General features: G+C 52.3%; 1 protein-coding gene across 1 annotated transcript in view; it reads right to left on the bottom strand.

Annotated features, from left to right (window-relative positions):
- The window catches only part of PREX1 (phosphatidylinositol-3,4,5-trisphosphate dependent Rac exchange factor 1), a 184,921-nt gene that overhangs the window by 82,995 nt on the left and 89,025 nt on the right, over positions 1–12,901 (bottom strand). Inside the window, exons 4-5 of the mRNA XM_019458211.2 lie at positions 9,481–9,585; positions 3,901–4,002 (exon numbers count right to left, since the gene is read on the bottom strand). Coding sequence (XP_019313756.2) covers positions 3,901–4,002; positions 9,481–9,585 — 207 coding nt within the window. The remainder of the gene's footprint in view (positions 1–3,900; positions 4,003–9,480; positions 9,586–12,901) is intronic.

Below are 12,901 nucleotides of genomic sequence, written 5' to 3'. Positions count from 1 at the left end.
CCAAAGACCGAGCCCTGGGCCCACTTGTGATTGGAGGTCCTAAAGGTAAGTCACCAGCTAAGGAAGTGGAGGGGAAAGGGCCAAGGACATAGGAGGCAAAGGAGAAGGGGGGGGGGGGGGGGGGCTGGAGTGGCAGCTGTCCCCTTTTGGGCTGAAGGGCCCGTCCAGCTTGCCCTGCACCTGCCTTGACCCGTCTCCATTATGCACCGGGCCCAGTCTGACTGAAGATGGGCAGGGACACGTTCACCACTGGGGGTCCTGAGCCACGCCAGCAGCTGGTGCACAGTGGCCCAGTGAGATCTGTGCATCACCAGGAAACAACCGAAAGGGGCAGTGACAGTCAGCCTCCCCTCAGGCACCTGTCATTTGAGCACTAGGGGCATTACCCCAAACCTGAATCATTTCCCTGGAAACACTGATGGAAAACTCAACAAAGCCTAAAAATGCCAACTGTCTATCCTGAGCCTGGGCTGGAGGCTGAGATAGAATGTTCCGGCTATTCTTAGGCAATGTTCAACTTCAGCCTTTTTCGGGCTGCTCCCAATGAGGCTTTCAATCTCGCCTCTTCTGTCTTCCCACCGGGCTCCTTGACCCTGTCTGCCTACTGGCTTCGGAGTTCAGCTCAAACAAGGGGGCTCAGAGGGCCACAGGGACATCTGTGAGGGCGTCAGCGTTGCAGGGGCCGGAGGAGGAAGCTTGAGGGTTTGGGCTCATGGTATCGTCTTTTAAAATCCGCTGGAAAATGTGACAGGAAGGAGGGACTCAGGAGGGGTATGAAGAGTTGTCCACAATCCCAGCTGTTCTCTGATGCAAACGTTCCAGCTGTGGGTGCCAGAGGCCAGGGCACAGAGCAATTCTGTCAGGCGGGGAGCATGGCACGTCCCCACAGGAATCCAAGGGCCTGCTGGCTGGTCCCCGGTGCTATCTGCACTCCCGGTAAACACAGCTGGAGACCGAGGAAACGGGGCGAGTAAACAGCCACTTGGTCAGGACAGCAAAGCCACAGCCAGGCTGCATCATCATTTCCTGTGGGCAGTTACTCTAGTTCTGTTCTTCTCCGTCTGCTCTCCTGGGAATCCAGAGCCCATAGATTCCACCAGACCAAACTGTGGCCCCTGGGGCCTCAGAAACGCCTGGGCCCCCCATTGAGAGCTTAGAGTCCGCCCCCATACATAGGTCTAGCTCCACTGCTTGTTAAAATACGTTATGGAAACAGCCACTCCCCACACCCACCGAGACCCCAGACTTTTCCAAGGTCCAGAAAGCAAAGGGTTAACACCTAGGAAGCCTTGGTTGGGCTGTGGGGCTAGAGTCGGCCTTTGCTCTAATGGGTCAGATGTTCAAGGTTTTAAAACCCAGGAAAGAAGGAACAGAGCAGCCACTGAGCCACAAAACACAAGGCCACCGACGTTCCCAGACCCCTGCTTAGGGAACTGAGAAGGTCAGCATCCCCAGAACCCAAGCACTCTGGCAGCTTAATTCCCCAAAGTGCTTAACAGGCAGTGTAGCCTCATGGTTGGAGGGCGGACCTCTAGAGAAGGGCTCAAATCATGAGCCCTACAGCTCCCCTACTATGTGGCCTGGAACTGGCCACTTCCTTCCTCTGTGCCTCAGTCTCCCAAGTGGGGCTAACTGCAGGGCCTCCCTCATCGAGTTGTTCTAGGAATTAAGTGAATAGATATCTGATCATCTGTATGAATAACAGCCGTATCTGTGTTAGTACAAACCGCGTATTACACGTGAGTAAACTGAGGCCCAGAGAAGTGACGTGCACCAAGTCAGGCAGCGAGTAAATGGTGGAACTAGAATTGAAATCCCAGCAGCCTATGGCTGCAAAGCCTGGCTCTACCCCAGGGGTCAGCAGACTTTTTCTGCAAAGGGCCAGATAGTAAATATTTTAGGCTTTGTTGGCCACATCCGGCCTCTGTGACACAGTCTTCTTTGTTTGTTTTTTGGGTCTGTTTTTTTTTTTTTTTTACAACCCTTTAAAAAAATGTAAACATCATTCTTAGCTCCTGTGTTGTACAAAAACAGGCCATGGGCTAGGTCTGGCTCACAGGCCACATTGGCAACCCCTTGCCCTAAACTGCTACGGAGCCCTGCCTCTTAAATGCAGGCATCCGGGGCAAGTTTGGAAAACACCACCAGACAGACCTAATGAAGCACACCTGTAGGTCCAGTTCAAGCCACAGGCTACCAGTTTGCAAGTTCCACCTGGAGCTCCTTCTGCACCAAGGTGAAGAGCTAGAGACACACGGCATTTCAAACACGTGTTTACGGGTCAAGAGCAGCGGCGAGAACAACCACAGAAGGTCCTTTTGAGATCCCTGGGACAGACAAACAGCAGGAGGCCATTGGAGGTACAGAGAGTACTGTGTCCCCCAGCCATGGCTGCACAGGTTAGGGGCCTCTGTTCACAGACCCCAGAAAGGGTCTGGTCCAGCTCAGAGACTCAAGGGTCCCCCACCATCTCCAGCAGAAAGCCAAGTTCAGGTTGGCCCTAGTAATCTTCCCCTCCGCTCTGCCTTCCAGTTGATGGAGGAAGGATGCATGTGGCCTCAATGACAGGTGCATGAATGAGGCACCAGCAGCCAAATTAATCCACCAGCAGGGACCCCCAAGGAACGGCCGTCAGATGCCAGGCCTTCGGGATGGAGCCAGGGCAGGCTTGGGCCAACGGCCACCGTTTCCAAGGGTCGAAAACCCTGGGCGGAGAGCAGCGGACGGTGGCAGGGCCATCCACCCAGCTGGGGATCCACCCAGAAGCCAACTCTGAAGCTGAGAATTAAGATTTCTGGGGCGCCTGGGTGGATCAGTCGGTTAAGCATCTGACTCTTGATTTTGGCTCCGGTCATGATCTCGGGGTCATGGGATCGAGGCCCTTATTGGGCTCTACACTAGGCATGGGGCCTGCTTGAGATTCTCTCTCCCTCTCCCTCTGCCCCTCCCCTGCACACAGCACACTCTCTCTCTCTCTCTCTCTCTCTCTCTCTCTCTCTCTCACACACACACACACACACAATAAATAAAAAATTAAAAAATAATAATAATTAAAAAAAAAATTCTTGGGTCACCACCCAAGCAGCAAATCTTCCCTGGCCCGCCCTACCAATGCTAAATCAAAGGTGGCTAAACAGTGAAGAAGACAGCAGGTGTGTGGTTTGAGCTCAGTGCACCCAGCATCACCCGTATCCTCTTCTGCAAACAGCCAGGACAGTGACGAGGAGCTCCCGCGTCCCCCACCCACCGGCTTGTGGCCTGTGGGATCGTGTGATTGGTTGGAGGTTGGAGCACATGACATAACTCTGCACCAATTAGAGCTCGTTTGCTCAGAGTGACTGGGTCAGGTGTGGAGCACCTGATCCTGATATCAGCCAATGAAAACAGAGCGCTGCCCAGCTCACGGTCACTGGACCACGTCTCAACCAATCAGAGCCCAACACTGCCCAGCTCGTAGCCACTGGGGTAAAGTGTAAGCTCAAGTGCCTGGGAGAAGAATAAAGGGCACAAGCAAAGATTTCATGTCATTGGCTCACATTAAACCACATGACTCAGGCCCAAACCACTCAGAACATCACATTCTTCCGGCCACAGGTGGCCAAAGCCTGAGGGACTCTGGGAACTTAGGTCAGAGCTACTAAAAGAAAGGTTCCCTCTTTCCCACTATCCTTGAACTTTGGGAGGTGTGAGGCCAGGGTACCACGACCACCTGGTACCACACGGAAAACAGAGCTGAACAGTGAAAAGCAGAAGGTCGCGGAGGGATCCGGCCCGGCCCAGAGCCAGCACCACCCCTATACGTCTCAGCTACTTGGACTCACAAGTGTTTTGATTAAGCCAGTCAGAGCTGGGTTTTCTGTCACTTCTATTGCAGAGAGAGGAGATGGGGGAACATCTCACCTTGAGGAGAAGGGGGTACTTGCAAATCCTCTGAATTGGAGACAGCAGGTAGCCCTCCAGAGGGATGTCTGTGGTCTTCCGGCCTCCCAGAAGCATGCAACTCTGCAAAAGGACATAAGACCTTCATTAAAACTCACCAGGGATGGCAAAGGGATTTGGCCACCTTCAAAGAACCATGGGGAGCACTCTTAAAACACCGCGACAGACTTTGGAAGCAATTTAGCAACACCCAGGGGAGATGAAAATGAAAATATGCATCTCTTCAAGCCAGCACAAAGCCCAGATCAGGGGCTGGCAATCGACGGCCCGTGGGCCAAATCCTGCCCACTGCCTGTCTTGGTAACCAAGGATTTCCTGCAACAGAGCCACATCTATTTGCTTTCGTGCCATATCTGGTTGCTTCCAAGCCACCACGGCAGAGCTGAGTAGTTGCAACAGAGACCATGCAGTCACAAAACCTGAAATGTTTACTGTCTGGCCTTTTACGGAAAAGTTTGCTAAGTCCTGATCTATAGGAACTATCGGAGCTTCGAGACACACACCAGACGCAGGAGCATGGACGTTCAAAACTGCCTCGTGTGGAATAGCAAACAACGGAAAGCGAGGTAAAGAGCCATCAACTGCTCGCGTTTTGTGAGTTCGAGCCCCACACTAGGCTCTGTGCTGACAGGGTACAGCCCGCTCAGATCCTCTGTCCCGCTCTTCTTGCCCCTCCCCAGCTTGCTCTCGCGTGCTCTCTCTCAAAAATAAACAGTAAAAATAATTAAAAATAATCTCTAAAAAAAATAATAAAAATAACCATCAACTGAAGACTGGGAAACTATGCCTATGGTAGACTGACACAATTGCCACACTAAATGGCGGTAAAAACGGGGGACCTGACAGTACGCAGAGGGACACAGATGGACCCCAAACACCAGAGGATGTGCATGGTATGAACCCATCTACAGAAAGCTTTTAAAAACACACAACACAGGGGCGCCTGGCTGGCTCAGTCGGTTAAGCATCTGACTTCAGCTCAGGTCACGATCTCTGGGTTCATGGGCTCGAGCCCCGCATCGGGCTCTCTGCTGTCAGCACAGAGCCTGCTTCGGATCCTCCATCCCCCCACCCCCCCCGCCTCTCCCGTGCGTGATCTCTCTCTCTCTCTCCCAAAAATAAATATCTAAAGAAAATAAAATAAAAACGCACAAAACCAGGCATTGCTTATGGAGAACACATCTGTAGTGAAACACAAAAACATGGGTGGAAAAAAAATAATAAACCAAATTCTAATGGGGGGAGAAGTTACCTCTGTAGAGGGAGGGTAACAGGATTTGGAAAGTGAACTGGGTCCCTCCCCATGCCCCTCACAGTCCTGTCCCTGGGGCTTACTATGTGCCCAATATATGCATGCATGCACGAATGAATGAATGAATGGACAAACGAATGACACAAAGGATGAACAAACTGTCAGCACATCCCACAATCTGCGCCTTCCTCCTCAACACCATGCTGGCAGACTGCAAACGAAACAGGAACTCTCGGGAAAAAGAATTCTCATTCATTCATTCATTTATTCCTTCATTCATTCCACGAATTTACACTGTGTGCTTGCTATGTGCTGGGCACAGTTCCAAGCACGAGGAAACCTGCCCAGCAAAGCAGACAAATTCCCTGCTTATACTGCAGTGAAAATGAGACCAGGGAACATTTACCGTGCACTTACCACGTGCTAGGCTCTGTGCCTCGTGCTCTGCCTCTATGTAAAGTTCATCGTCGCGGCCCCCGCAAAAGCAGGGGTACTACCCCCCCCCCATGACAACTGGCACAGAAAACTGAAACAGCAAGTCCAAGACTCAGGGGTGCTGCCTTCCAGGGATCTCAAGGGGCCCTCTCCTTGGAGAAGCAAGACCCCAGGGCCCCCAGGGCCCCCAGGGCCCCGGCTCTGACAGGAGCTGCGTGGCCCCCGCACCTCCCCCAGGCACAGATGGGGAATCGGAGCTGTGGCAGCTGGGAGATGCCAGGCCCCACACTGTTCACACTCGGGCCTTTGTCCTCTGAGCCAGTGCTCAGCACAAGCTGCCCTGGTGATGTCAGCTCCGGGCAGAGAGAGGGGAGCCTGGGGGTAGCGGAGTGCTTTCCAGAAGCCCCCAGGACCTGGCGGGAGAAGGGCCGGCCTCTTTGTCCGGGATCAAGGGGTTTTCACAGAACTGTCAAAGCTGCCAACCGCACTTCTCCCCCAAACACTCCAAATTCCTGTTTCGCTTTATTTTCATTTAAGAGAAAAAAAGAGAAGCAAACACGCACTGAGTTGCCATTCACTATTCCAGCAAGATCACACTCCAGGCACAATGGGAAGAACTTCAGCGAATTCTCTCTCTAAATTCTCCTCCTTCACAGAACCGATTCGGGTGAGTGCATTTACTACATGTACGCTGCGATAAAAAAGCTTTTTACAAACCTCAGATCCCTCCCATTATCCAAATGCTCCTTCATTATCTAGCCCTTTCCCTCCTTCTGATCTCACTTCCTCCCATACTCTCCATTCCAGCTACCCTGGCTTCTAGCTCTATCTCAAACAGGCTCCTACCTCAGGGCCTTGGGACTTACAATTCCTCTACCTGGAATGCTTTCCTCCCAGATACTCCTTGCCGCTCTCTCTTTCTAACTCCCTCAAAACATCCTGTCATCCTTAATGGGGGACTATTTCTTCCGGGGGATTTCATACCACATGACATATCACGTAAGTTTCTCCTACTAGAATATAGCTGTTCCACGAGAGGGAGGACTTTTCTTGCCTTGGTCACTGCTATTCCCCAGCACTTAGCATGAATGAGTAAGCGAACACATTACCCCCATTTTACCGACAAGAAAACTGAGTCACAGAATGATGCAGTCGCCATTCTATCTCTCAGCTAGCACACAGCACGTCATGAGCGGAAAGCCAGAGCCTGTCTATTCGCGACGTTAACACTCCATCAGAGACTCAAGACAGCTCTCCTGCAGGTGGCCAAAAGCTGGGAGACACCAGCAAAAAGGGGGAAAGATGACGAGCTTGCTGGCACTCCATGTGTCCTCCCCCTGCCCGATCGGGCCCAGCCCAGCTGTCGCTAGGAAAACGGCAGCCTGGTGCACCAGGAAGACTGCAGGAGACAGAGAGGAAGGAAGGAAAGAAAGAGCGAGGCCCTTCCCTTCCCACGCCCTTGCAAACACCATCCTGGCCTCTTCCTGCTTCTCAAGACACGGCTGAGCCCAAGAGGACACCCCCAGAAAGAGGGACCCTCAGCCAGGCCTAGATAGAGCCCGGGCAGCGGGGACTGTGGGACTAAGGTCAGCAGGTGGGTCACCGAAACAGGGTCGCGTGTGTGGTCTTGTGCTATGCGACTTCAGCTCTGCTTTTGGCCCAGACTCTTGAATGAATATAAGTACAAAACTGGAAACGTAAAGATACAGATGGCAGTAACAAACGGCATCGGTCCCGAATGCTAAGGCACTTGAGACAAAAGGAAATCCATTGACCCATCTGCCTTTCCTCAGATGCTCACTGCAACTGGACCACAAGCATCAGGAGCTCACTAGTGAAGGAAACATACATTTTGAATCAAAATTCTGGGAACACTCTGTCAGAGACTGTGCATCAGGGAGAAGTACAGGTAAGAATTTTATCATGCAGGTTGGCTCTCTGGGCGCGTGGTTAACACTCCTTACGCTGTGGCCCGAAGCCACTCTACTCTTGTGTGCTCTATTCTCTACGTGCCCTTGGGAAATAAAACAGTACTTGGGGGCGGGAGTGTTGGTCTTTGACTGAATGAGCAGGGGATTTAGAAGTGAAGGATCGAGGGGCGCCTAGGTGGCTCAGTTGGTTAAGTCATGATCTCACAGTCTGTGAGTTCGAGCCCCGCATCGGGCTCTGGGCTGACAGCTCAGAGCCTGGAGCCTGCTTCGGATTCTGTGTCTCCCTTTCTCTCTGCCCCTTCCCTGATTGTGTGCACTCTCTCTCTTGCTCTCAAAAATAAATAAACATTTTAAAAAATTTAAAAAAACAAAAGAAAGATCAGGATTTGAACCCACGAGAACATCAATCACTTTTCACGTACTCTTAGGAAGTCGCTGAAGATTTGAGATTCATCACAATCACCTGTGGCAAAGGCTATGCGGTGTCCCCCAAGGTATTCTTCCACGGCAACATTATTGCCGTCTGGGCACACAGCTACATGCCCCAGCCTTCCCCGCAGCTGGGTGTAGCCGTGTGACTAGGTCCCGGATGTGAGTAGAAGAGATGTGTGCAACTATGCCTTTAAGAGGAGAAGGGCAGGCCCTCCTTCCCGCCCTTCTGCATCCCACTACCTGGAACGTGGAAGTGGTGAGAAGTCGACTTACACCCTGCTGATGAGGGTGCACACTAGGGCACTGGCTCCTGACACAAGGGCCCCTATACCAGCCCCAGACTGTCTATATCCGCACTGCTAACATGAAAGAGAAACATTTATCTCGTTGAAACCGCTGTGATTTGGCATGTCTGCAGAGCAGAAAAATGTATATCTTAGTTCATACACAACAGATAGTGGCTGGTAAAGCCCCAAGGAAGTCACAAATGAGAACCTTCATCCACAAGCCAAGCTCTCTGCAACTACAGAGCCTGTAGAGCGAAGGCCGACACGGATGTCTGGGGTGTGGCCCGACCCATATCTAGTCCCAGCTTACTTCCACAAGCGCAAGCCAACGCCCTCTCGGGCTCCACCCCACCCTTAGGGCCGGTGGTTTGGGTAGAGTTGACTCTACCCTCCAGCTCCAGAAGTAGCCAATCAGCAACAACCAACCCCTCCATCCAGAACAACTGGTTCAGGGATAGGGTCTTGAGCCAAGCTGAGCCAATGAGCATCAGACCCAGGATTCTTGCTGTTACTACTGATGAGCCAAGGGGAGCTCTCTTATCCTAAAGCTGCTCAGTTATCAGAGGTATGAGCACAAAGCTGCTGGAGGCCACGTTGGCAACCCCAAGGAGACAGCCTCCCTGAGAATGGAACCAAGGCGCGGCAACGCAGAACCAAGAAACATGTCCCTGATGACATATTTACACACCTAGATTCTTCAGTGCCTGAAGCCCTCCGGGGTCTTAAACTTCCCAGAAAAACGAACCCATGCATTTTTTTTTTTTTTTTTTTGGCTTAAGCCAATTTTAACTGGGCTTTCTTTCACTCATAACTAAATAATCCCAATAATACAATTATTACTACCATTGACACCACTCTTTTCAGGATCACGACTTTAGACCAGAAATTGGCAAACTTGGCCCGAGGGCCGGATCCACCCCTCCACCTGTTTAGTAAATAAACTTTCCTGGAACACAGCCACGCTCACGCCTTTATATATTATTTATGGCGGCTTCCATGCTACCAGGGCAGAACTGAGTCACTGTGACAGAGAGCGCATGATGCAGAAAGGCAAACATGTGGCCCTTTCCAGAGAACGTTCGGCGATCCCAGCGTTACCCCAGCTGTCATGCCCAGCCGACCCGGGCAGCACGGGTCAGCGCGAAGCTCTCTCGCGCCCAGGGATTCGCAAGGCCGAAGCCGAGTGGAAGACAAGTAAACTCACCAAGAGGAAGGCACGGACAGTGGGGATCTTGTTGAGCTCCACAAGCAGCCGCAGGGCCTTCTCGTGGTTGCTGCAATATTCCTCGTACACGCAGAACTTGTCCTTCTGCAAGACAAGGACAGAGCCTGTGGGAGACAGCCCGAGGCAGGAGAGCAGGTGCTCTGAGATGTGCTGACAGCTGGGCCAGCCTGGGAGGAAGGACTAGCCCAGAGCCTGAGCGACCACACAGCAGGAGGGGTTTCAGGTAAGGTGGCTCCCACTCGCTGCCGGCCTCGCAGCCTCCACTCCTGTCCCCATTCTTCACCCAGCGGCCTGAGTAACCTTTCAGGAAGCAGCACAGCCCAGGGTCAAGTGCACGGACTCAAGCCAGCAGCCTGGGATTGAATCCCGGCTCTGCATTTACAAGCGTGAACCTGGGCAAGGTACCTGACCGCTCCGTATCTCAGTTTCCTCATCAGTGGAGTTATTGATAGGCCTTAACTCATGGGGTTGTTATAAGAATTAAATGAGTTAAAACATAAGGTTTCAGCATATAGTAGGAGCTCAAGAAGTGTCCACCCTTAGTATTAAAGCACAAGTCAGACTGTGTCACACCCCTGCTTAAAACCCCCCAGTGGTGGGGCACCTGGGTGGCTCAGCCAGTTGAGCATCCGACTTCGGCTCAGGTCATGATCTCACAGTTGATGAGTTCGAGGCCCGAGTCGGGCTCTGTGCTGACAGCTCAGAGCCCAGAGCCTGTTTCAGATTCTGTGTCTCCCTCTCTCTCTGCCCCTCCCCAGCTCATGCTCTGTCTCTCTGTCTCAAACATTTAAAACAAAAATTAAAAAAAAAAACAAAACAAAAACCCAGTGGTATTCTATTACACTACAAATGAAATCCAACACTTGATTATGAATTTCAAGGGCCAGATACATGACCCTGTCTTTCTCTGACGTCATCTCACTGGCGTTCTATCTACTCCTTGACTTTGCCAGCCTATTCCTACCTCAGGGCCTTTGCACTTGCCATTTCCTCTACCCAGAACACTATGCCCCCAGGCCTGACTACTCTCCAACTCAAATTCCACCTCCTCAAAGGCCACCTGGATTATCCTAAAGCAGCCATCCAGGTATAATCTGGAATTATTCAGATTATTTGTTTACCTGTCTTTTCTGCAGGGTAGTCCATTCCCTGAAGGCAGTGGACCACATCCATCTTGCTCACTGAGGTATTCCCAGACCCTGGCACAATGCCTGGCATACAGTAGGCCCCTCGATGAACACTTGCTAAATAACTGAACTTAAACACCTACCACGTGCAATGCCCTGTATATACGAACGTAAAGAATCTAGATAAAGCTCAGGAATGTGGGGGAGAAAATAGATCCCTGGTCTCTGCCACATAGCAGCGATAGCCTTGAGGCAAGGGGATACCTCTGTTGACCACCAAATGCCCCCTAAGCCCCAAGTCGGACTCTTTCCAATCTAGAGGTCATCTGTGGGTCACCAGGTCTGTAACCATCCATCAGGGCTTCTGGGACCAACAGGAAGCTTTGCACTGAACATTCTTGGTTCCAAAAGGCTCACACAATACTGCTTCCCAGCCCGCCAAACCCTAAACAAGGATGTCCTGGGTAAAGCCACTGGACAGGAAGGGCTGAAGGGCCTTGACCTTGCACTGGGGGTTGGGCAGGAGACCCCAAGAAGCTAAGGAAGGAAGAGGTGGGTCTACAAAGCAAGTAACTCATCTTGTTTCTAAACAAACCCCCCAGTCATCCTGCCGACGGGCGGCTACAGGAAGCAGAAAACCAGAGAGGAGAGAGGATGGGTTTCAGAATCAGTAAGCCGCCCCCACCCGCCCGGGCTCGCCTCTGGGGGCTCTGTGTGCACCCTCTGAGCAGACGCCTTGAACAGCAAAGGGCCCACAGCCGGAGCCACTGGCCGACACGGAGCGCTACTCTCTTGGAAAGAGGGTGAACCCATTCGGTCCTCGCAGGAACCTGCCAGGCGGTTACTGGATCCGCCCCACTCACACGTGGGAAAGCCAAGGCCAAGTCCCGAGCCCGGGGTCTCACAGCCTCTCTCAACTCCCCCTTGCTGCCATGAAGCTCCGGGGCCTGACCGAAGATGGGGATGGGAGCGGGAGGCAACAGGGGGACAAAACCCAAGCCACAACACCACAAACAAAGCTCAGACGGGACTGCAGAGAATGATGAAAAAGTTACTCGAGAACCAGACCACCTGGGTAGGAAACCCAGCCCCGGGCTCCCTAAGTAGCGGGTGTGACCCTGGACAACCTGCTTCACCTCTTTATGCCTTGGTTTCTTCATCCGCCAAACAGACATGATAACAGCCCCTCACCGCTTGCGCTGCTGGTGGGGTAAATAACTTAATATTTAATATAACTGGGACACGATGAACTCTATATAATATTTCAAAATTCCTCGAAAAGTATTAGCTACAAACACAATGGACAAACATGAATATTAGAGAAAAACACCAAAACAGACAACGTTAGGATCATCCGGGAGAAACGGCCCTGACGCCTACCTCCAAGGAGCGGCCACAAATGACCTGAAATGTTACAAGACACAAGCCACATGTTCCAAACACTACCACCAACGTCTGCATGCACACGGAAACACACAGAGTCCCCGACCATCTCCCTCACCCAGTGTCTGCAGAAGCGCAAGAGCAGGGAAGGGGAAAAGGGGACCCCAGCATCCCCGCCCCCGCCCCCCACACACACACTGCCCGAGCGGACGCTTTCCATTTCCACTGGTCTCCAGTGAGCCCATGGGACCATCAAGGCCCGTGGAGACTGGTCAGGAGGTCTGCACCACAGGGGTTCACCCAAGCAAGGACAAAAGATGTGAGGGAGGCCTCTAGACACAGGTGGAGCCAGGCCTCAGCTGCGGACCACGGGGAGGCGGGCTGCAGAGAAGAGAGAAAGGGCCTTTCTGGTTGAAGGTGACAGGAAGTGGCCCGCCTGAGGCCTGCTCCTGCAGAGAAGGCCCGCAGGGCTCTATTATGGGGGGGCTGGGCTCTGAATGCAAGCACATGAAGGACAGCAGGAGGTCCCAACCATATGTAAGGAGCTCTAGCGACTGGGGGGGCCCCTACTAGTGCTGTTCAGAGATAAGACACCAGAGCCCCTGAGACCATAGCGGCATCAACCTCAACCTCATACGTGCAATCGCAAGTTCTCCAGCCAAGTTCACGGTCTGGCTTCCCAGGTTGCCAGCTCTGCGGCCTTGGACAAGGCATGTCATGTTTCAGAGCCTCTGCGTTCTTGTCCGTAAATTGTAGACAATAACGGCTTCCCCACCAAGAGGCGGTTTGGCAAGATTATCAGGTAAACACATTGTAAGTGCTTAGAATGGTCCAGAGCAAGGACTCACTAAGTCTTGGCTGGTATTAGTGTTGCTGTCATTGAGGCTGCT

The sequence above is a fragment of the Panthera pardus genome, unplaced genomic scaffold (genome assembly GCF_024362965.1).
Source record: "Panthera pardus isolate Hobbes unplaced genomic scaffold, ASM2436296v1 HiC_scaffold_25, whole genome shotgun sequence".
In the NCBI taxonomy this organism is placed as follows: domain Eukaryota; kingdom Metazoa; phylum Chordata; class Mammalia; order Carnivora; family Felidae; genus Panthera; species Panthera pardus.
This window is presented reverse-complemented; position numbering and strand designations above follow the sequence as displayed.